Source organism: Schistocerca serialis, chromosome 3 (assembly GCF_023864345.2).
Source record: "Schistocerca serialis cubense isolate TAMUIC-IGC-003099 chromosome 3, iqSchSeri2.2, whole genome shotgun sequence".
Classification (NCBI taxonomy): domain Eukaryota; kingdom Metazoa; phylum Arthropoda; class Insecta; order Orthoptera; family Acrididae; genus Schistocerca; species Schistocerca serialis.
Genome location: NC_064640.1, coordinates 562,563,395 through 562,585,032, shown reverse-complemented (window position 1 = coordinate 562,585,032; position 21,638 = coordinate 562,563,395). Strand labels below are relative to the sequence as shown.

Genomic DNA, 21,638 nt, shown 5'->3' with positions numbered 1-21,638 from the left:
TGGCAGTGGCGACATTGAACAGGCCCTTCTTGTCTGTTGTAGGTTTCAATAACGACTTTAGTATATAGAAGGTATTTGATGTCGTAAATCTTGTAGTTTTCCTTTTGGGCTGGCAACGTGACACAGTAAGCGGCTTGAGGTCGTAATTCCTTCGTGTTGTCGTATCGATTTTTAAACTGGTGGTCGTTGATGACAGGGAAACCCTTCTCTATCAGTGCGTCTTGCAGTTGTTCCTCCGTAACTTCGGCAGGTCGACGTTTGACAACCACTTTGAGGTCCTTGTCCTCTGCGGCCTGATGTGTAAAAAAGTGGATGTCATTCGACACAAAGAAATTGATGGCCCGCCGTTGATCTTCATAGGAGTCAAAGTGATATTTGATCCTGTCTCGTTGGTAGATGGCCTTAAGACTGCCGTCAATATTCGCTTTCAGCGCCTTGTTGAGTTCCATGTAGTTCTTGGTATGGTAAATAGTAACGGGTGGGACTTTGCGTAGTGAGTTCCGGCCACAGCCATCTGTCCCCTCTTTATCTGCTTCGAGATTGACGTCACTCGTCTGGTCCACACCTTCTGGAGCATCCGTAGTATCTTCTGTCGCAATAGCCGCATAACGGTCCGTCGGTGGGCTGCATGGTCCAAACTTCTTCAGAGGAGACTCCCTCCATTTCGTCGTCGTCTTCTGGTGGTGAAAATTGTTCGACGTCGTCTACTTGTTCTTGTGGCTGTGAAGTAGGAACTGTACTAGTGCGGTTGTCGTATACCTCCTGACTTTGCAGAATCGTGTGTTGTATTTCACGTCTTAGTTCCCGTTGTTGCCGATCGTTCTGTGTTAGCTGATGTCTCTCGTCATAGGGGTTTGACGTATGTTGTCCTCCGCTCTGCATTCGCATATCGCTAGTCGTTGTCCTGTCCTCATTATCTTGCCTTTCAGAATCCGTTGTCGTCGCAGGGGTCGTCGCCATTGCATCCGTCCTGTGGGGAGCGGCCGCCGGGACGGCCGGCGGGGCAGGCCCCACCGACCGGCCAGCGGCCGGCCCCGGCGCGACCGAGCCGGCTGGCTCGGACGCGAGCGCTCCGTTGTCCGCACTCATCGGCATCGCGCGCTCAACTCCTGCGTGGCTCAGTGGGCGTACACCATTGGGTCCACTGCATCCCGATCGAGCGCTTACGGCGTCTGATGAAAACTTGCAGTTCCGTCGCCACCTTTGATGCCGGTAGAGTGGTATCAATATGTGATACCACATCATCAATACGAGACAGAAATGAGCAGTACTGCACGCAAACTTGAGGGCGAGGAGTATAGTGGGCATTACTTTTGTCAACTGCAAATACTGTGTGTGAATGGGACAAGTTATTCTGAAACAAGCTAGACAGCGGATACCTTCGATATTTGTACCGTCGTGCAGATATTTTCACTCCAATACAGACAGAATGATCAATGTGGATAAGAAATCGAATGAAATACAATTACTTTATGATATGCCACCAGAGAGTAAAGGTCACTTGCGCCGAACAGTCAGAAAATATACTTGAAGACCCTCCTAAAATTTGCCGTTGCAGTTGTGTTTCAACCTGTGGTGCTGATGTGGTTGTGATGTGTTCCAGGCTCGCCATGATCGACCCCAGCTCGTCTGAAGAGGAGAGCGAGGAGGAGCAGCAGGAGGAGCAGGCGGCGCAGCATGCGGACGCGCCCGCCTCCTCCCACGCTCATCCCCACACGCACGCCGCCTCACTTGAGGTGCCCGCAGCTCCCACCAGGTACACCTCCTGTCTGCCTCATACTCTCCTGCATTGTTACGTAACTTCGTCTCATACTCGGATATCGTTGCCGTGGAGCGAACGGACCTAAATCCCGATTTTAATACGACGATTAATCTTATGTCCACCTAACATGACTCAGTGGACCACCGCGGTGGGGAGTTCACTTAGAACATCGGATCGAGATAGTCTTGTCTGGTGATGTGCAGAGATGCTTGAATATTTAGGCATTATATTCATTTTTTAATTACGCAACTTTCATGCTCTTTATGAATTATGCTTGATACCACCTATCTAGGTTATCAGTGTAATTTAACACTGTTAGTTACCTTTTTTGGCACATAAACACAAGCGTCCGCAAGGGAGAGGGGGCAAGAGATGCACTTTGCCCATCCTGAATTCTGAGTCACACACGTCTGTGATGCTACTAAATCCCAGATTTAGCAAAGATGAGAGCAATGGGAAAAACTGGGATTTTAACAACCACTGCATTCGACACGATTGCATGACAACGTATCAAATTGAAGAGACGAGGACTGTATTGTTCAAAACTAAGTTATTAAGGTCAGTTCTACCGGTTAGTTAGAGGGTTGTTTTCGAAGATTTTTAACATTCATCTCTTTTAGTGCTGGCGGTGGGTTACATTGTACTGAAACAAACCCAAAAAAATGTGGCTTTCAAACAAAATGTTTCCCCTTCTATTATGAAAACCAATATTAAGAAATAGAAGTTATTAAATTAACGAAATAAAACCATTAGGCAGACCAAACATGAAGTTTCGTAAACAAAAACGTTGGTATAAAAGCTGAATAAGCATTTTCTGCAGTTTATTTCCTGTTCCTTCACTAAGAGGAGTATCAAACAGGTGCGTTTGTTGCTGGAAATTTTTATCTGTATCTCATCTACATCCGATTTTTTTCTATTTTAGAGTTTTAATTTTCAGTTTCAATATGATATTATTAACGTACGACTAAATATATAAATATCGTAAATATTGTCGAGCTGTATTTAGTAACTGTTAGGATTTAATGACGTTAAAAGTATGTCCTTCGCCGATACTAATGAAATATGCTTATGCTTATTTTAGGTATGAAAGTAGTCTTATATTCCAAATAATATTGAAGTGATAACTGTGAAACGTTTGAGATATAAAAAGTTTTGTGTACTTCCTGCTGGTTTAGCTTCGCAAGTCCAAGACGTTATGAAGCTCTGTTTTATAAATCGTCAGTTTTATAATCTTGCACCCTCTTGGATAAATTTCTGGGGACGATAATGTGTATAATACGAGTAATAAACACTAGATTTGATATTTCTCACCAAATATCATGGCCAAAGATCGTCTGTGTGTTTACAGCATCTTTATTTCTGTTGTCTGGTGTCCTACGCACTAGTGTCTCCTGTAGATACTAGACACTGCTTTCCTGACGGTGGCCCAGTAATCCGAAAACCGTTTCGAAATTAACAATATTATGAAAACCAAAACGCAGTTTTTTTTAAATATAAAATTGTGTGCCAAAACTGACGGAATAATCCAAAGTATAGTAAATTTACTTTCAGAAATTAAATCAGATCTTCATATTCCTGCTTCGTTTCTCAGTTACCCGGACACTCTTACAGAATAAGTTTAATTTTATTCCTGTATTTAATTAAATAAGAAAAAACCATGTTCTCGTAACCAGATACACAATTATTGACCAGGTTTATGAATAGAAGATGGTTTAGACGAAAATCTGCTGGTTACCCAAATAAACCTTTATCTTCGAAAATGAAAAAAGGGTTGTGTGTACACACAAACCTGTCGCTCCTATTTCACAGCGAAGAATATGCTGCGTAGTAATGACAGTGCCCCAAATCGCTTTCGTGACAATAGCATTGATCGCAACTACTGTATTTCCCGATTTATACTTGGATCTTCCGTGCTAGCCGTCCCCTGCGTGACTCTAGCTGACACACGAATGTTCAGAGCGTTCGAAGTTCTACCTCGGCAGCGAACCGCACGAGTATCAGCCCGCCCTTTCGTCTCAGCATGAATATTACATACTGTACTGTCAAGTTGAGTTCTTACTCCAGTGAATCTTTTAAAGTCTACTATATTAATTCTTCCAATAACTAATCAGAAATCTTACAATGTACAGGATGTCTACAGCGAAATTCCCTAATTCGAATGTGTTCCATACACAAAACAAAATGAAGAAGCTTTATTTTTTGGCCAAAAAATAAGTTGTATGTGAAGATAAGTTTTGAAAAAAAAATTACAATAACAAATCAAAACACTTCCACGTGAGCCCCTACGGTGACACGAAGAATGTCGAGTCTGTTTTCAATTTCCATCCTGGTCCACTGCAACATGTCCGAAAGAATGATGTCAATGACTTCCACAATCCGAGTACGAAGGTCATCAATGCCGTGCACTGCCGTGGCGAACAACCTGTCCTTGACGTAGCCCCATAGAAAAAATCCCACGGTGTGATGTCAGGAGAACGTGGAGGCCAATTCATGGGTTCCCCTCGCCAAATCCGGCGTCCTGGAAATGCTGCATTTAGAGGTTTCCGAACACCCAGCGACCAGTGAGGTGGAGCACCATCTTTCTGAAACCAAAGGTGTGGGGTGCAAGTCTTCAACCTGGGGAAAGACAAAAATCTCCAGCACGTCTAGGTACGTCGTTCCTGCCACAGTTGTTCCAGCAAAGAAGAATGGCCTAGTTATCTTGTCGCTCATGAGGCCACACCAAACGTTCACTTTCGAACAGTCTTGTACCTTTTCACTGACACACTGTGGATTCTGCCAGCCCCAAATTCGAACATTATGCTTGTTCACAGTTCGAGAGACATGGAATGTGGCCTCGTCAGAAAACATTACACTTGACAGGAACGCAGGATTCCGGTCTGTTCGGTTAAGCATTTCAAGTGCAAATTCGTATCGTCGGCTTTGAGGGCTGCAGTATCTGCACCATGTATGAATACAGACGCAGCCGCGTTCTGACGACTTTATAGACAGTTGCGTGAGGGATCTGAAGTTCTCGTGAAGCTTGACGAACTGATTTTCGTGGACTTCGTTGGAATGTTTGGCGAGTATTCTCAACTTGTTCTTCAGAGACCCGCCGACTTCCTCCATGCCCCTATGCAATGGTGCCAGTTTCTAGAAACCGGCTGTGCCATGCTTTTATGCACTTGGCGTCTGGTGCTGCTTTCCTGTGAACACCACGAAACTGCCTTTGCACCATAACAATGGATTTAAACTCTGCGTACGAAAGCACAGTTGGTGCCTTCTCCTAAACTGACGCCACTTCCGCTTCAACGGACAAAAATTCTGCACCAGATGTTAAAAAAGTTTAGGCAGCAACTATAAGTCCTTCTGCAACCAACGTACAAGTCAGACATGAAACAAAGGAATTTCGGTGTAGACACCCTATATTTCACCACACTGCACTATTCGTTAGCTTGCGTGTTAGTTGCGTAAGATTTGCGTCGCCAAAGCAATCTTTAAATATAGTAAATGGTACTTTTCAAATCATGACACAACTTAATGAAGTTTAGAAAGCTGCAGATTTAAATCTGACAATATTTGCTGTCTATTCTTCATATGGCAGTTTAGTTACTCGGACGTAAGGAAGATTAGGCCTATCGCAAAAACTCTAAATACGCAATAATATCATGTCATCGCGAAAGGTGTTCTTAAACCTCAGCTGCACCTCTGTATCTTTTTCCCACAAGCGGAAAGGAGACGAACGGTTTATGACGTGACACCTACTTCTCCCAGGTTTGAAAGGTCACGAAGTAAAGTGTTATATAGGTTCATACGGGATCTCCAACCAGAATACGTTTGCAGCCCAGTTAGATGCAATGCAGATTCCCTGTTCGTGATAGGGGAAATATTCTTCTTTTCGGGCTACATAAATAAGGTTTTCTTCTATAATGCAGAAGTGTTAGCTTCTTTAGCAGACTTAATAGCACAGTAGTTGCCAGTCAGAAATCTCGGCCAGAGTAAAATCCATGTGTGTAACTGAAACGAATGAAATGCGGCTTGTCAATTTTTCGATCTATGTTGGCGACATCTGTAGGAGGAAATATTGCGCGAAAATGATCCTGACAGTAGCCTAGACCTATATCAGGAACAAACGAAAACTTCCCTTCAGTTATAATTAGCTGTCATTATGGAAAGATCCACACATAGAAACTGAAAATGAAAATATTCGCTGCGAATATATTGATAAATGATCATGGATGTTGATGCTAAAACCGAGCAGAGATAAGACACTGGACTCAGATGCTGCAGTTCAAATTCCCATTAGTGTACACAGAGTGAGGTTTTCTGTGATTTCGCTAATTAGGTTGTAGTGGTCTAAGTTTTAATGCCATCACTTGAGCGCGGCATTAGCATATGCAACAAAATGATTAGGAGCCCCAGCGGCAAGAATTAATGGAGATTGGTCATTCATATTTATTTGTAGAAACAAAATGCTGTTGGACCACGGTTATTGAAATGAATTTATAAATTATATTTGTTGAGTTGCCCATTATCAATTACAAAAGTCTCACGGTCGTTGCCAGGGTGTTTATCTTGTGGTTGTTACGAGACAAACGGAACTAACAGGCAGACTAAGGTGGAAGCGAGAACTGTAGTGCATTTTTACCGGGCTGTGGTTGTCCTGTTGTCGGCGAAGCTAAAGGCGAACTGGTTAGGTTAGCGGTGTCTCATAGCAGAGTGAAGGGAGCGGGCGGAAGTGACCAGAAGGCTGGCTGCGTCCCGGTAACGGCATGAGGTCGGCGAGGAGTCGTGTAGTCAGGTTGCTACCAGCGCTGGATGTTCGGCTCAGACGCCCAACGGAAAGTATCACTGTTGCCCTCTCGATCACAAATGTGCTTCCAAGGCGATTTCTCGGAGTCCTCCTGAACTATGTCACTTCACTTGACCATACATACATTCGATTGGTTGTCTCATATTCCTCTTGTGGCCAGTCACTTTATTGTTACTTTTTTGTGTCACCCACAATTCCAAAATTATCACGACAAGATGGGAGGACTATACGCAGAGCGTATTGTGGGTAGAAGTCCTTCACTGGGCAAGCTTCATGTCGCCATTTAAGAATAGATATCCCGTGTCCCTTCCATTTGTCGCCTCCACCACCTCCTCTAAAATCTACTTCCACTTCAGTACGGTCTTTGCCACACTTACGTTCGGCAAGAGAGCACACGCTCTCTTTCTTACAACAAGCATTCTTCCCTTTTAAAATGGGATATCACCCATTTCACATTAGCGGCTGATGTCACATGGCAGCGCCCAACGATTTACCCCACCCCTTGATCTGATACCGAGTCCTTTCTACTCTACAGCACGGAAAAAACATGTCGGCGTGCGTGGATGTCCCGGAGGCCGGGGCGGTGGGCGGGGGGTTCCTTTGCCTGTCTGTCTCCCACGTAGAACCGGGATTGGGTATGTTAAAAGATTGATGCGAATACCGGGATTGTTCCTATGGAAGGGCATAGCCGATTTCCTTCCTCATCCTTCCCCAATCTGAGCTTGTCTTTCGTGTTTTTCTAGGTTGTGAATTATTTAAACTTATTTAACACAGTTGTAAGCAACACAACAACTGTTGATTCAGCAAGAACGACTGTTTCAAGCACAGGACCGGAAGCAACGACTGTAATTGTTAAGCCCGTAGAAACAACATCAGGAAACGGTGCAGTTTCTCATCGGTCTGCATCTAACATTGATGAGAGCATGGACGGATGAGACTTGATCATCACTTTTCGGTATTGTGAGGCCGCAGTGCCTTATCGTTTATTTCGGGTCTGTCTTCTGTTAATGGCTAATTTGCTTTTAAGCGACCTGTTGTAACTGTCAGTGTGGAATACAATCTCGAAAGCGTCATTCTAAATTGTATAAAAAGAGGATTGCTGATTTCAAATAGATGACCTGCTGATGCTTGAATACAATAATCCCAAATGTTTACAATAGTAAGACGATCTATTACTCTCAGAAGTTGTGATTCGTCTCGACCCTACGTCAACACCTACATGATTACACTGCAACTGACTCTTAACTGTTTACCAGAGTATTCATAAAACCACTCTCAGACTATTTATGTACCGTTCCACTCTCGAAGAGCACATGGGAAAAATTAACATCTAAATCTCTCTGTGCGAGTTCTGATTTATCTTTTTTCTATTACGATGTTCAGTGCATATGCAGGTTGGCATCAACAAAATAATTTGGCATTGGGAGAAGAAAGCTGTTAACTAAAATTTTCTGAAAACATCTGGCTTAACGTAAAAGTCTTTATTTTAATGACTGTCATCCCAACTCGTTGATCCTTTCCGTGACACTTTCTCCTCCATTCCTCAATATGACAATACGAACTGCCCTTCTTTGGACTTGGTCAACGACCTCTGTCGGTCCTATCTGGTAAGGATTCAATACCGCACAGCCATAGTCCAGAGTAGAACGGAAGGCATGCTCTTGTCACTCTCTTTGGTAGATTTATTGCGGTGCTCTGCTAGTAAAAAAAAGTTGTTTTTACCTTTTCCATAACATTTTCTATGTGATGGTTGCAAGTCAAGTTGTTTGTAATTGTAATCCCTAGGTAAATTTCAAACTTTTAAATTGGTGTGATTTATCACTGAGCCGAAATTTTTAGTGCTCCTATGTACAGTGAAGTTCCGTCATCTGCATTAAATTGGACAATTTAAATTTTAAAAGAAGCATTACCGATACATCAGCCATATGAGGTATGAGCAACCATACAACGTAGCATGCTGATCGAAACGCAAATTCAAGTCATGTGTTTTCCATTGGCCCCACACCAAAGCGAAATTTGCCACGGCTACACTATAACTATAAAAGTTGTGCGAATAACATCGAAACATCCCCTGAATTACGTCGTAATATGATGTCGTCTGAACTTCAACCACAAGATACACTACAGGCCATTAAAATTGCTACACAACGAAGATGACGTGCTACAGACGAGAAATTTAACCGACAGGAAGAATATGCTGTCATATGCAAATGATTAGCATTTCAGAGCATTCACACAAGGTTGGCGACGGTGGCGACATCTACAACGTGCTGACATGAGGAAAGTTTCCAACCGATTTCTCATACACAAACAGCAGTTGACCGGCGTTGCCTGGTGAAACGTTGTTGCGATGCCTCGTGTACGGAGGAGAAATGCGTACCATCACGTTTCCGACTTTGATAAAGGTCGGTTTGTAGCCTATCGCGATTGCGGTTTATCGTATTGCGACGTTGCTGCTCGCGTTGGTCGAGATCCAATGACTGTTAGCAGAATATGGAATCGGTGGGTTCAGGAGGGTGATGCGGAACGCCGTGCTGGATCCCAACGGCCTCGTATCACTAGCTGTCGAGATGACAGTCATCTTACCCGCATGGCTGTAACGGATCGTGCAGCCACATCTCGATCTCTGAGTCAACAGATGGGGACGTTCGCAAGACAACCATCTGCATGAACAGTTCGACGCCGTTTGCAGCAGCATGTACTATCAGCTCGGAGACCATGGCTGCGGTTACCCTTGACGCTGCATCACAGACAGGAGTGCCTGCGATGGTGTACTCAACGACGAACCTGGGTGCACGAATGGCAAAACGTCATTTTTCGGATGAATTCAGGTTCTGTTTACAGCATCATGATGGTCGCATCCGTCTTTGGCGACTTCGCGGTGAACGCACACTGGAAGCGTGTATTCGTCATCGCCCGGCATGATGGTATGGGGTGCCATTGGTTACACGTCTCGGTCACCTCTTGTTCGCATTGACGGCACTTTGAACAGTGGACGTTACATTTCAGATGTGTTACGACGCGTGGCTCTACCCTTCATTCGATACCTGCGAAACCCTACATTTCAGCAGGATAATTCACTACCGCATGTTGCATGTCCTATATGGGCCTTTCTGGATACAGAAAATGTTCGACTGGTGCCCTGGCCAGCACATTCTCCCGATCTCTCATCAACTGAAAACGTCTGGTCAATGGTGGCCGAGCAACTGGCTCGTAACGATACGCCAGTCACTACTCTTGATGAGCTGTGGTATCGTATTGAGGCTGCATGGGCAGCTGTACCTGTACACGCCATCCAAGCTCTGTTTGACTCAATGCCCAGGCGTATCAAGGCCGTTATTACGGCCAGAGGTGGTTGTTCTTGGTACTTATTTCTCAGGAACTATGCACATAAATTGCGTGAAAATGTAATTACATGTCAGTTCTAGTATAATATATTTGTCCAATTAATACCCTTTCATCATCTGCATTTCTTCTTTGTGTAGCAATTTTAATGGCCAGTAGTGTAATAACTATTTCGTGTGGCACTACTCCCTGAAGCAACTCTTCATTTGACGCCACTTCGGTGACTTGCGTGTTGCTAACACACCTAAGGAAGTGTAGAGTTCAGGACGTGACCTCTATGGTGCCGGTTGAATCAGCTGTTGACAATTCAGAATTAGTGCTGTTTCCCCACCTGGACGAGGACTGCAGAAGTAGTGGGTTACTATAGTGGCCCATCAGCGAAGCATCCCTGGTTAAGAAAGTTCTTTATTCATGACAGGTACAATGAAGGAATATAGCTGGAGGAAAAGTTGTTGTCCTCTTTGACGTACCAAGCAAAGCTCGCGCGGTGTGCCACCGTTACTTCCCTGCCCTCCAGGGAAATGTATGTGCTGATGACGGGAGCTGCTGGCGGCTGCTGCAGATGTCAGTGCGGCTCGGTGACGTGACGCAAGACGCCGCCCAGTCGGCACGAGTGACAGAGGCAGCCAATCGCTGCTCGGCTGCTTTGTGGCCGTAGATAACAACACACTGGGATAGATCTTGTTCAAAACGGAGTGCCCCGGATGACCTAAGACGATGGCGTGGGCCCGCTCTGGGTATTGGAGAGCTATGGAGTCACTGGACAGCTGGCTGGCGCAGGCTCGAACCAACGGCTCATCAGGAAAGTGACCGTCAGCATAAGGTTGTCACCCTGGTGACGCAGCGGTGTGAAGGCAACAGCTTGACAGCATCCAGACTGTAGCCTAAGCGGAAACCTGCAGTTAATGGCGGCAAAGTCCGCGGATGGCGGCTGGTGCCTCTTTATCCAACTGTAAGTGGCTGAAATATCGTAGTCATCAGCTGATATACACTGTGTCACTCAATTTACCGTACACACTGAGATACTGCTGTTTATGCTGAACATCTGAGAATGAAGGACTGAATTAAGTGCTACACCAAGGCGACAGAAGTCATGGGATAGAGATACTCACATGCACAGGTGGACGTAGTATGGCGTACACAACGTATAAAAGGGCAATGCGTTGGCGGAGCTGTCAGTTGTATTCAGGTAATTCATGTGAAAAGGTTTTCGGCGTGATTATGGAACAAAGGCTGGAATTAACAGCCCTTGAACGCGGAATAGTAGTTGGAGCAATATGCACGGGTCATTCCATTTCGGAAATCGTTAGGGAATTCAATAATCCGATATCCAGTGTCAACAGTGTCCCGAGAATACCGGGTTTCAGAATTTACCTCTCATCATGGACAACGCAGTCGCCGACGAGCTTCATTTAACGATCGAGAGCAGTGGCCTTTTGGTACAGTTGTCAGTGCTGGCAGACAAGCAACGCTGCGTGAAACAACCGCATAAATCAATGTTGGACGTATGACGAACGTATTCCTCAAGACAGCGCGGCAAAATTTGGCGTTAATGGGCTATGTAAGCAGACGACAGACGCGAGTGCCTTTGCTAACAGCACAACATTGCCTGTAGCACCTCTCCAGGCCTCGCGACTGTATCGGTTGAACCTTAGACGACTAAAAAACATTGGCCTGGTCAGACGAGTCTCGATTTCAGTTAAGACCTGATGGTATTGTTCGACTGTGGCGCAGACCCCACAAAGCCATGGACCCAACTTGTCAACAAGGCACTGTGCGAGCTGTTGGTGCCTCCACAATGGTGTGGGCTGCGTTTATGTTGAATGGACTCGGTCTCCTCGTCCAGCTGAACCAACTGAGACCATTGGCAGCCATTCGTGGACTTCATGTTCCCAAACAACGATAGAGTTTTAGTGGATGACAAAGCAGCATGTCACCATGTCACAGTTGCTCGCAATTGGTTTGAAGAACATTCTGGACAAGTCAAGGAATGATTTGGCCATCCGGATCGCCCAACATGAATCCCATCGAGTATTTATGGTACATCATCGAGAGGTGAGTTCATGCAAAAAATCCTACACCGTCTATACGTCTTCCGCAATTATGGAGACTGCAGAGATAACATGGATCAATGTTTCTGTAGGGGACTACCTACGACTTGTTGAGTCTACGCCACATCGAGTTGGTGCACTACTCAGGGCAAAATGTGGGCCGATACGATTTTAGGAGGCTCAAATGGCGCTGAGCACTATGGGACTTAACATCTGAGGTCATCAGTCCCCAAGAACCTAGAACTACTTAAACCTAACTAACCTAAGGACACCACAAACATCCATGCCCGAGGTAAGATTCGAACGCGCGACCGTAGCGGTCGCGCGGTTCCAGACTGAAGCGCCTAGAACCGCCCGGCCACACCGGCCGGCTTTTAGAAGGTATCCAATGACTTTGTATGTCACCTCATTGTATGTGAGACGGCTGGTTAGCGTTTCTCCAATGGCAGCACTCCCACCCCAGATAGCGTGACAGGCTAGAGAGGGCCGGCGTTGGCATTGGGCAGCAATGACATCACTTGCTCCGATTTTCTTGTCAACTCAGCTCTTCCAGAAGCCCTGCTGGAGCTGTAAGATGTGACAGCTTTGACTTTCAGGGATGCTAGTTACCGTATTCTGCAGTGTCAGATTAATGAATGATAGTTCTTCTGTCGTAAATACATTATATTGTCAGCAGCACCCAGTCTTCAGTCTGGCGCTTCTCCCACTACGTCGCTGCTCTGATTGGCGCAGGAACGATTCCTCGCCCCAGAGAAACTGTGGCGCAAAAGAAGAAAGGAATATTATGGTTTTACGTTCCGTCGACAGCGAGGCCATTCTAGAGACTGTGTTCAAGCTCGGATCACGAGAGGTTGGGAATGGATATCGGCCGCACCCTCGTCAAAGGAACAATCCCGGCATTTTCTTGTAACGCTTTGGGGAAATTACGGAAAACAAAATCTGGGTGGCCGGATGGGGATTAGAACTGTCGTCTTCTTAGAAATCCTACCGTGGAAAGGATATCTGTAGTTTAAAGTGGAATGTAAACCAAGTGAACAAGAAGATGAAAGACTATCATTCCGTTACTCTGATCAACAGCATTTTTGTGACATCGAATGTGATTGATTTTTCTTCGCATGCTTGTGTTGTAATCCAAAACGTAATTAGTTTGGCTAGAACTTTAGTTATTATGCTGTGAATTAATTTTGTTACTGTCCGTCCCGATAGCTGAGTGGTCAGTGCGGCGGTCTGTCACACCAAGGGTCCCGGGTTCGATTCCCGGCTGGGTCGGAGATTTTCTCCACTCAGGGACTGGGTGTTGTGTTGTCCTCATTATCATTTCATCATCATCAGCGTAAGACAACGGGAAACCACCAATGGAATCACTTCCCTAGACGCTCATGCGGTGGACCTCTCTGACGAGGCTTCCAGCATGACAAAACCTGCCGTAAGGCAGAATACAATTAAAAAAAATTGTTACTCTGCACATGTAACTGGGCAAATCAACGAATTGTGTACAAGGAATTATCATATGTGACATTTATTATGAAAATCTATGTACAGCGCATAATGTGGCATTATCAAGTAACTAAGGGAAAGTATAAGATACGTAATTATTATAAATTAATCCACGGGTATACTGTCGGTTGTTGCGTGCGAAGAACGCAATATTTCGGCAATCGGCCCTGTCGCCGTCACCAGCGCACCTGACAATGGAGGCACTGTCGACAGTCGACATATTGCGCTCTTTGGACACCAGCAACAACCAGTACATCCATAGATCATATTGTTTTGAAGTACGACGGGAGAAACTGGAGAGCCACTTACGAAACTAATCAATTTTAACGTACAGATTCCCCAAAATCGCTCCAGAACGAATTGGTTCCTCTGGAGACGTCATGTATACACGTATTGTCTAGCGACGAGGCTCTGCGTTGAAAAAACGCCGTCTGCAGGGACGTGTGGCAGGGCGTTAGGAAAACCAACTTTAAAGCCGTAAGATAATGTAATTTTCGCTTTATCTGGCCGACGTAATGCCAGTTTCACTCCTGACACTACGGAAGGCGATGCCAAGTATGAGTTTCACTGCGTTGTACACTTGTACTTACCCGGCCATATTTGCCCGTAGTCGAAGTGGGCGCCAGATTCGTATTCAGGTGGATGGCGATCCAAACACTGTTTCGGACGTTCTGATTTAGGATGTCCGCAGTTACCCTAAATCGCATAATGCAAATGCCGGTACACTCCCTTTGAAAGGACACGGGCAAGTTGTTTCGCTAACTGATGTATTTGCTCCGTCTCTAACGATCTGGTCGCGACAGGATTGTAAATCTTAATCTTACGTCCTTTTATATCCGTCATCTCATAGAGGACGTAGTAATGATTGCTGGTACGGAGATTCATAACATTTTATCAAATGGTTACTTGAAAATTACCAAGTTTGTGTTCTTTTAAGAATCACTAAATTTTTTTAACTACGGAGATAACATTTTCCAGTTAGCTGTTACTTCCGTTGAAAATTCCGTCCTGAAAACCAATGTTGGCTGCCAGTATAATTGTAGACACCATTAAAGGTACTGTGAATTATGGTGGGTTTTCATAGAAATGTTGTAAATTAAGTATCTGATGTACGTAAGACACTGTAGGCATTTTCTGCTACACTCTGGAGAAATTAATTTAACTGTTCTGTTTCAAGCTGAAATATTGTAAACTAAATACTCCAGCAGCAGAGAATTTTTAAATATTTTCACAAAGCACACATTTCGTAAATATATGTACTTTAAGACCATTACAAACAGGTCTATAATGATTCATTCTGTTTATTTTTACAGGAAACGTGATCATCTATTCAGATAAGAGTATTGCATGAGACGAGATAGCTTAATTGGGAAGCAGTACGTGATTTTAAGCTATTTACGGGACGTGTTTGGTCCCATTTGACGTGGAGAAAGAGTTGAAAGTTGGAGTCTCATATTGATTCGCTAGTTAAGTCGTGAACGGAAATGCCTTGGGGCTCAGATGCTTTCTTATTCAGCGAGGCTAGGGCGAAGGCAGTGGTCTCGTGTTGCCTGTAGATGAATTTCTGTTGCTCGGGCTCTCTGCGTCAGTGAACATTGTAGCAGCACGGGACTCAGAACCGTGTAATGTCTGTATTGGATTTTCTTTATTCCACCATATTTCATGAAGTGTCACTACCGTATAGCTTTATATTTGTTGAAGGCTCGATTTCACGAAAAATCTCTGCTAGTAATGTAGTATTGCGAATCCAACATTAAACGTTTTTCCCATTGTATGCTGTCCACTGTGTGCTCGCGTGGTAAGTGAAAAGATCTTATGACCGACTTATTTAACGTATGATGAATAATTTGTCACCGAATTTTTCGCTTTCAATGCAATCAAACGACTTGAACGACGTAAACTTTCATTCTTCTGTGCAGTGACTACACATTTCCGACGGTCTGGCTGTGAGAATCGTTGTATTAAACACTTTTTATGCAAAATTTGTTTTTTGTTAGGATTACATTATGAATCGCTTCTACCATAATTTATTTGTAGTTTGACTTTCGTTACTTCAGGTGGTACATAGTAAACTTAAAATTGATACTGATGATTTCGGAGCAGCTACAGTGAGAAATGTTGTGCAATGCGTTTGAACGGTCTGTTTTTATTAACTACCCTGGCTGCGATTCAGTTAGCAAATAGAGTAAAGCTAAACAGTTCAAATAAATTATCCAGCCCTGCCATGCCACCTACTATCTACACTCACGCTCATAAATTAATGATAATGGTGATACATGGTGAAACAACGCTCTGGTGGGCGGTTTGCAGGTTTAAATCACCTCGGGGTATGACTTTGCGGTGCATTTGACCTGCGGTCGTCGCACGGTGGTACTGGCAGCAGTCCACATACGCGGAGGTGTGTTGGTGCATGTCAGAGTATGGTGAAGCGAGTAAGTGTGCAGACGTTTTCAGACGTGCTAATGGTGACTGTGTGTTGAAAATGGCTCAAAGAACACATATTGATGGCGTTATGAGGAGTATAATACTAGGGCGGCTGGATGCTGGTCAAACACAGCAGGTCGTAGCACGGGCCCTCCGTGTGCCACAAAGTGTGATCTCAAGATTATGGCAACGATTCCAGCAGACAGGAAACGTGTCCAGGCGCTACAGTACGGGACGTCCACAGTGTACAACACCACAAGAAGACCGATATCTCACCATCAGTGCCCGCAGACGGCCACGGAGTACTGCAGGTAGCCTTGCTCGGGACCTTACCGCAGCCACTGGGGCAGTTGTCTCCAGACACACAGTCTGTAAACGATTGAGCAGACATGGTTTACTCGCCCGGAGAACTGCAAGGTGCATTCCACTGACCCCTGGTCACAGGAGAGCCTGGTGTCATGAACACAGTACATGGTCATTGGAACAGTGGTCCCAGGTTATGTTTAAGGACAGGTCCAGGTATAGTCTGGACAATAATTCTCGTCGGGTTTTCATCTGGCGTGAACCAGGAACCAGATACCAACCCCTTAATGTCCTTGAAAGGGACCTGTATGGAGGTCGTGGTTTGATGGTGTGGGGTGGGATTATGATTGGTGCACGTACACCCCGCATGTCTTTGACAGAGGAACTGTAACAGATCATGTGTATCGGGACGTCATTTTGCACCAGTATGTCCTCCTTTTCAGGGGTGCAGTGGGTCCCACCATCCTCCAGATGGATGATAGCGCACGGCCTCACCTAGCTGCCATCATGGAGGAGTACCTTGAAACAGAAGGTATCAGGCGCATGGTGTGGCCTACCTGTTCTCCAGACCTAAACCCCATCGAGCACGTCCGGGATGCTCTCGGTCGACGTATCGCTGCACGTCTTCAAACCCCTAGGACACTTAAGGAGCTCCGACAGGCACTGGTACAAGAATGAAAGGCTATACCCCAGCAGCTGCTCGACCGCCTGGTCCAGAGTATGCCAACCCGTTGTGCGGACTGTGTACGTGTGCATAGTGACCACATCCCATATTGATGTCGGGGCACATGTGCAGGAAACAGTGGCGTTTTGTAGCACATGTGTTTCGGAACTTACAGATCTGTGTCGCGTGTGTTCCCTATGTGCCTATGCAATTAGCGCAAGTTTTGTGTAGTGCCACGTTGTGTGGCACCACATTCTGCAATTATCCTTACTTTATGAGCATGAGTATAAATAAAAATTAAGACGTAGGAAAAATATCACTGACAAATAGGTTTCCAGACTACAGTGGAACACAAGTAGATTCAGAGACAAGTGGAAGATGTGGTATCTATATCACAGCGAGTTATTATTACGCTCATGTCTATAGGAGACACGTTTCAATACTTCTGATGTTCCTCCAGTAAACTGATACAATCCGTAACTTTCGATGTTATCACCAGATTGTAAACAGTTGATGGTATGTGCACCAAAAAGCAACCATACATTCTTTGTAACTGGCCCTTCACTACGTTTTTGACTGAAAAACTCTCAGTTAGTTGCACAGTAAAACAACCCGATAACTTCTGTCCTCGGATGATTTTTATATGAACAGCGTGCTGTAGGTTTCGGCTGACACTTGTCCCAGGGTCTGAGCAGTCGATAAATTCATCTCATTGGTCGTTTGGATATAGGGCACAGCGGGAACTTTAGCACTACGTGATCTTTTATTGTGGTCTCTTGTAATCTTATTCAGTATTCTGTGTTTGGCATCTTATACCAGTGGGCACTGCCCGACTTAGATTTCTCTCCTGGCACTGGGCAGTGCCCTAAAGAAAGTTGCTTGGATTTGAACAAATTAAGTCAAACTGTATGTTGTACAACCAACTAGCTCTTTTTCAAATATGCGACAACGTCAGTGGATTTGGAAATTTGGAAATTTATGGTAAGGCCTTATGGGACCAAACTGCTAAGGTCATCGGTCCCTAAGCTTACACACTATTTAATCTAACTAACTTACGCTAAGGACAACACACACACCCATGCCCGAGGGAGGACTCGAACCTCTGACGGGAGGAGCCGCGCGGACCGTGACAAGACGCCCAAGACCGCGCGGCTACCCCGCGCAGCGTCAGTGGATGAGAGGGTCATTATTACCAATATGATCCGCTCGAGCGTCTAACCCAGAGATTTGAGATCAACAACAAAAGCAGCCTGCTCCCCCAACGGGTATCGACGTGCCACAGCAATGCCTCTGCGACGTGCATGGCGTCGTCGCTGGCGGCGCAGCGTTCCTGTCTACAGATCTTTGAAGGCAATTGATATTGACTTGGCTGGTCAGTTCAATAAACAACAACTGATTGGAGGTCCAAATGTGTTTCGTGCACTTAAACTGAACATCACATGTGATGTACAAGCTCTATTTGGAGGGAGAACATGGCTCACACTTGCAGTTGTGTGGGGCAATCATTGTGATTATGGTGGCCTTGAAGCATTTCCAGATGCAAATATTTTAACATGGAAGACGTGGAGCATAGCAGAGACAACTGGTCTATTATCTAAAGTGCCTTATGGTACACTAGTTCCTAGCATGCCTTTTGTGTTGAATACACGAAGAAAGAAGAAGTTAAATGCCACTCCCAAATTAGGGGCATCTATATATATACTCCTCATGCCACTGTGAAGCGTAGGGCTTTCTCCCGTTACTTTCCCATACGGAGCGCGGAAGAATTTCTGTTCACATGTCTCTGTGCGTGCTGTAATTAAATTAATCTTGACCTCTCGACCCCTACGACAGCGATACGTCTGGGTTGTGGTGTGTTCCTAGAATCATCATTTAAAGACGGTTCTTGAAACATTGTAAGCGGTCTTTCTCAGGGTACTTTATCAATCTTCAACAGTGTCTTAATTCAGTTCTTTCAGCATGTCCGTGAAACTATCCAACGGGTTAAACAATCCTCTGACTATTCGTGCTGCCACACTCTATATACGTTCAATATCCCCAGTTTGCCCTGTCTGTTACAGGTCCTAGGATGGGTCGCACGAGTGTTTTGTAGCCAGTCTCGTTAGTAGATCTTTGCATTTCCCTAGTATTCTACCAATAAACCGAAGTCGACCACCGGCTTTACCTACGAGTGAGCATATGTGATCGTTCCATTTCATACATCTAAAAAGTGTAACTGACCTATAACTAAGAAATTCACATTCACCCTTTTCAATATGTGAATAATACTCTGAAGTGTCTGTTACTCGTGATAGATACGGCCACTATGGGATCCATTAGAGCGTCCCGCAAAACCTTACGTGGAGGACAAAATAGATCCACCTTGTCCTTTTCCTTTTTATGTGGGTAACCGGACTTTAAAACCAGATATGTTATTTCAGTGCCTCTACATAACCCTCTGACTGACCACATCTGCCCTATAAAGTGGCGCCTTCACCAAATGCGTAGGGAAGACCTTGCAGCAGGTGGTCAACCTCCCCCTCATCTTGATCACAGATTGCAACTTGCTCATTAGCCTCTTTTCGAATATTGTATCTTAACCCAGTTTGGGTCTGATACTCAACAGCTTTTATTACGAAGACTTAATAAGAGCGCTTTTTGTTATCGAAGAGGGCTACAATGCTACTTGGAGGGACAATATTATCGAAGGGCTCTATGATTTGCGTTTCTGAAGATGTCTTTTTTTTATAGTGACCATGTTATACCCATACCATTTCAGCTATCGAGTTTATGTGGAAAGTCTGAACACATTGTTTAGAACAAAAGAATGGTACCCGTGAAACTAACGTTTAAAGCGTGATCCTGCGGGTATTGCCGTAATGTGAAGGCCCAGGCTGAGCACTCCTTACTCATAGATAACTTTTCAGTTGCAAACTCCTCTACTAAACTCAACTTCACATTTGAAAAATAATTTAGGTTTCTGTACGTATCGTAGAGCGAAACATAGCTTACCTGGTCGCCATGTCAGAGGGATCCGGGACCATGATCTCTCAAAGTACCGAATACTTGACATTATGTCATCCAAAGGCATTGTAGTGCAAGCGAAAATGTCTGTTGTGTCTTCATAGCGTTTTGTACGATTCAATCGGATTTATGTATTGTAAATAACGCTTTAGACAGGTATATACAGAGAGAAGTTGTGAGGCATGGAAAAGGCGCCTCCCGCTGGAGGTTCGAGTCCTCCTACGGGCATGAGTGTATGTGTTGTTCTTAGCATAAGTTAATTTAATTTAGTTTCAGTAGTATGTAAGAATAGGGACCGATGACCTCAGCAGTTGGTTCCCTAAGAAATTCACACACATTTGAACAGGCATTGAAAAAATCCTCGGTGATTCGACAGCCATGTTAGAAAGCTGCTAAGAAAGCAAAGAGAGGTTCATTGCAAATTTGAAAGTAGCTAAAGCCTCACAGAAAAAAATAAATAAAATGGAAGCCAAAATTATCGAAAGAAGAGCCATGCGTGGTGAAGCGTTCAACAAAATCGAAAGTAAAGTTCTGTCTACTGACTTCACAGAAAATCCTAAGAAGTTTTGGTAAAATTTGGAAATTTGTGGTAAGGTCTTATGGGACCAAACTGCTGAAGTCATCGGTCCCTAAGCTTACACACTACTAAATCTAACTTAAACTAACTTATGCTAAGGAAAACACATACACCCATGCCCGAGGGAGGACTCGAACCTCCGACGGGGGGAACCGCGCGGATCGTGGCAAGGCGCCCAGATCGTTCGGCTACCCCGCGCTGTGAAGTTTCGGTCCTGCGTTAAGTAAGTAAACGGATCGAAGCCATCTGTCAAGATATTGTGGGAGCATTATGGTACTAAAACGGAGAACGGCACAGAAAAGGCCGAAATAATAAACTTCTTTTTCCAACACTGTTTCACGGAGGAAGATCGCACTGCAGAGCCTCCTTTAAATTGTCGCTCGAACGACGAAGTCACTAATATCGAAATAGGTGACCATGGGATAGAAAAGCAACTGAAATCGCTCAATAGGAGGAAGGCCACTGGACCTGACGAGATACCAATATGATTCTACGTAGAGTATCCAAAGATACTCTTCTAGCAACTGTGTACTGTAGCTTTTTGGAGGTGTGAAGCATTACTGATAATTAGAATAAAGCACATGTAATTTATGTTTTGTTTTCAAGATGGGTCGACGAACAGACACACGCAACTATAGGCCTGCATCTCTGACGTCGGCCAGTTGTACAATTTTGGAACATGTTTCATGCTCGCGTATTATCACAGTTCTAGAGACCGAAAATCTCCTCTTTAGGAACCAATATGGGTTTCGAAAATAATGGTAGTGTGAAACCCATCTCGCTGTTCATCCAAGAGACCCAGAAGGCGGTAGATATCGGCTCCCAGATAGATTCCGTGTTCCTTTACTTCGGTAAGGTATTCGATACAGTTCCGCCTTGCCACCTGTTAAACAAAATAGGAGCGTACGGAATACCAGACGAACTGTATGATTGGATTGAAGACATCGTAACACAGCATATCGTTCTCAATAGAGAGAGAGAGAGAGAGAGAGAGAGAGAGAGAGAGAGAGAGAGAGAGGTCTTCATACGTAAAACTGACTTCATGACGTAGTTGGCAACATCGAAAGTTCCATGAAGCTTTTCGTATGTGATACTGTTGTATACAGAGAGGTCGCACCGCTAGAACATTGTAGCGAAATGTAGGATGATCTACAGAGTATCAACGCTTGGTATAGGGAGTGGTAACTGAACCCTAACACAAACGTATGGTAAAGTATTGC

At 44.7% G+C, this 21,638-nt stretch overlaps 1 protein-coding gene across 1 annotated transcript in view; it reads left to right on the top strand.

The window, feature by feature from the left end:
- LOC126470456 (calcium-dependent secretion activator-like) overlaps positions 1-21,638 on the top strand; it is a 1,485,604-nt gene that overhangs the window by 208,420 nt on the left and 1,255,546 nt on the right. The window contains exon 2 of the mRNA XM_050098305.1: positions 1,604-1,756. Within this exon, the coding sequence (XP_049954262.1) occupies positions 1,611-1,756 (146 nt within the window). The 5' untranslated portion in view covers positions 1,604-1,610. The remainder of the gene's footprint in view (positions 1-1,603; positions 1,757-21,638) is intronic.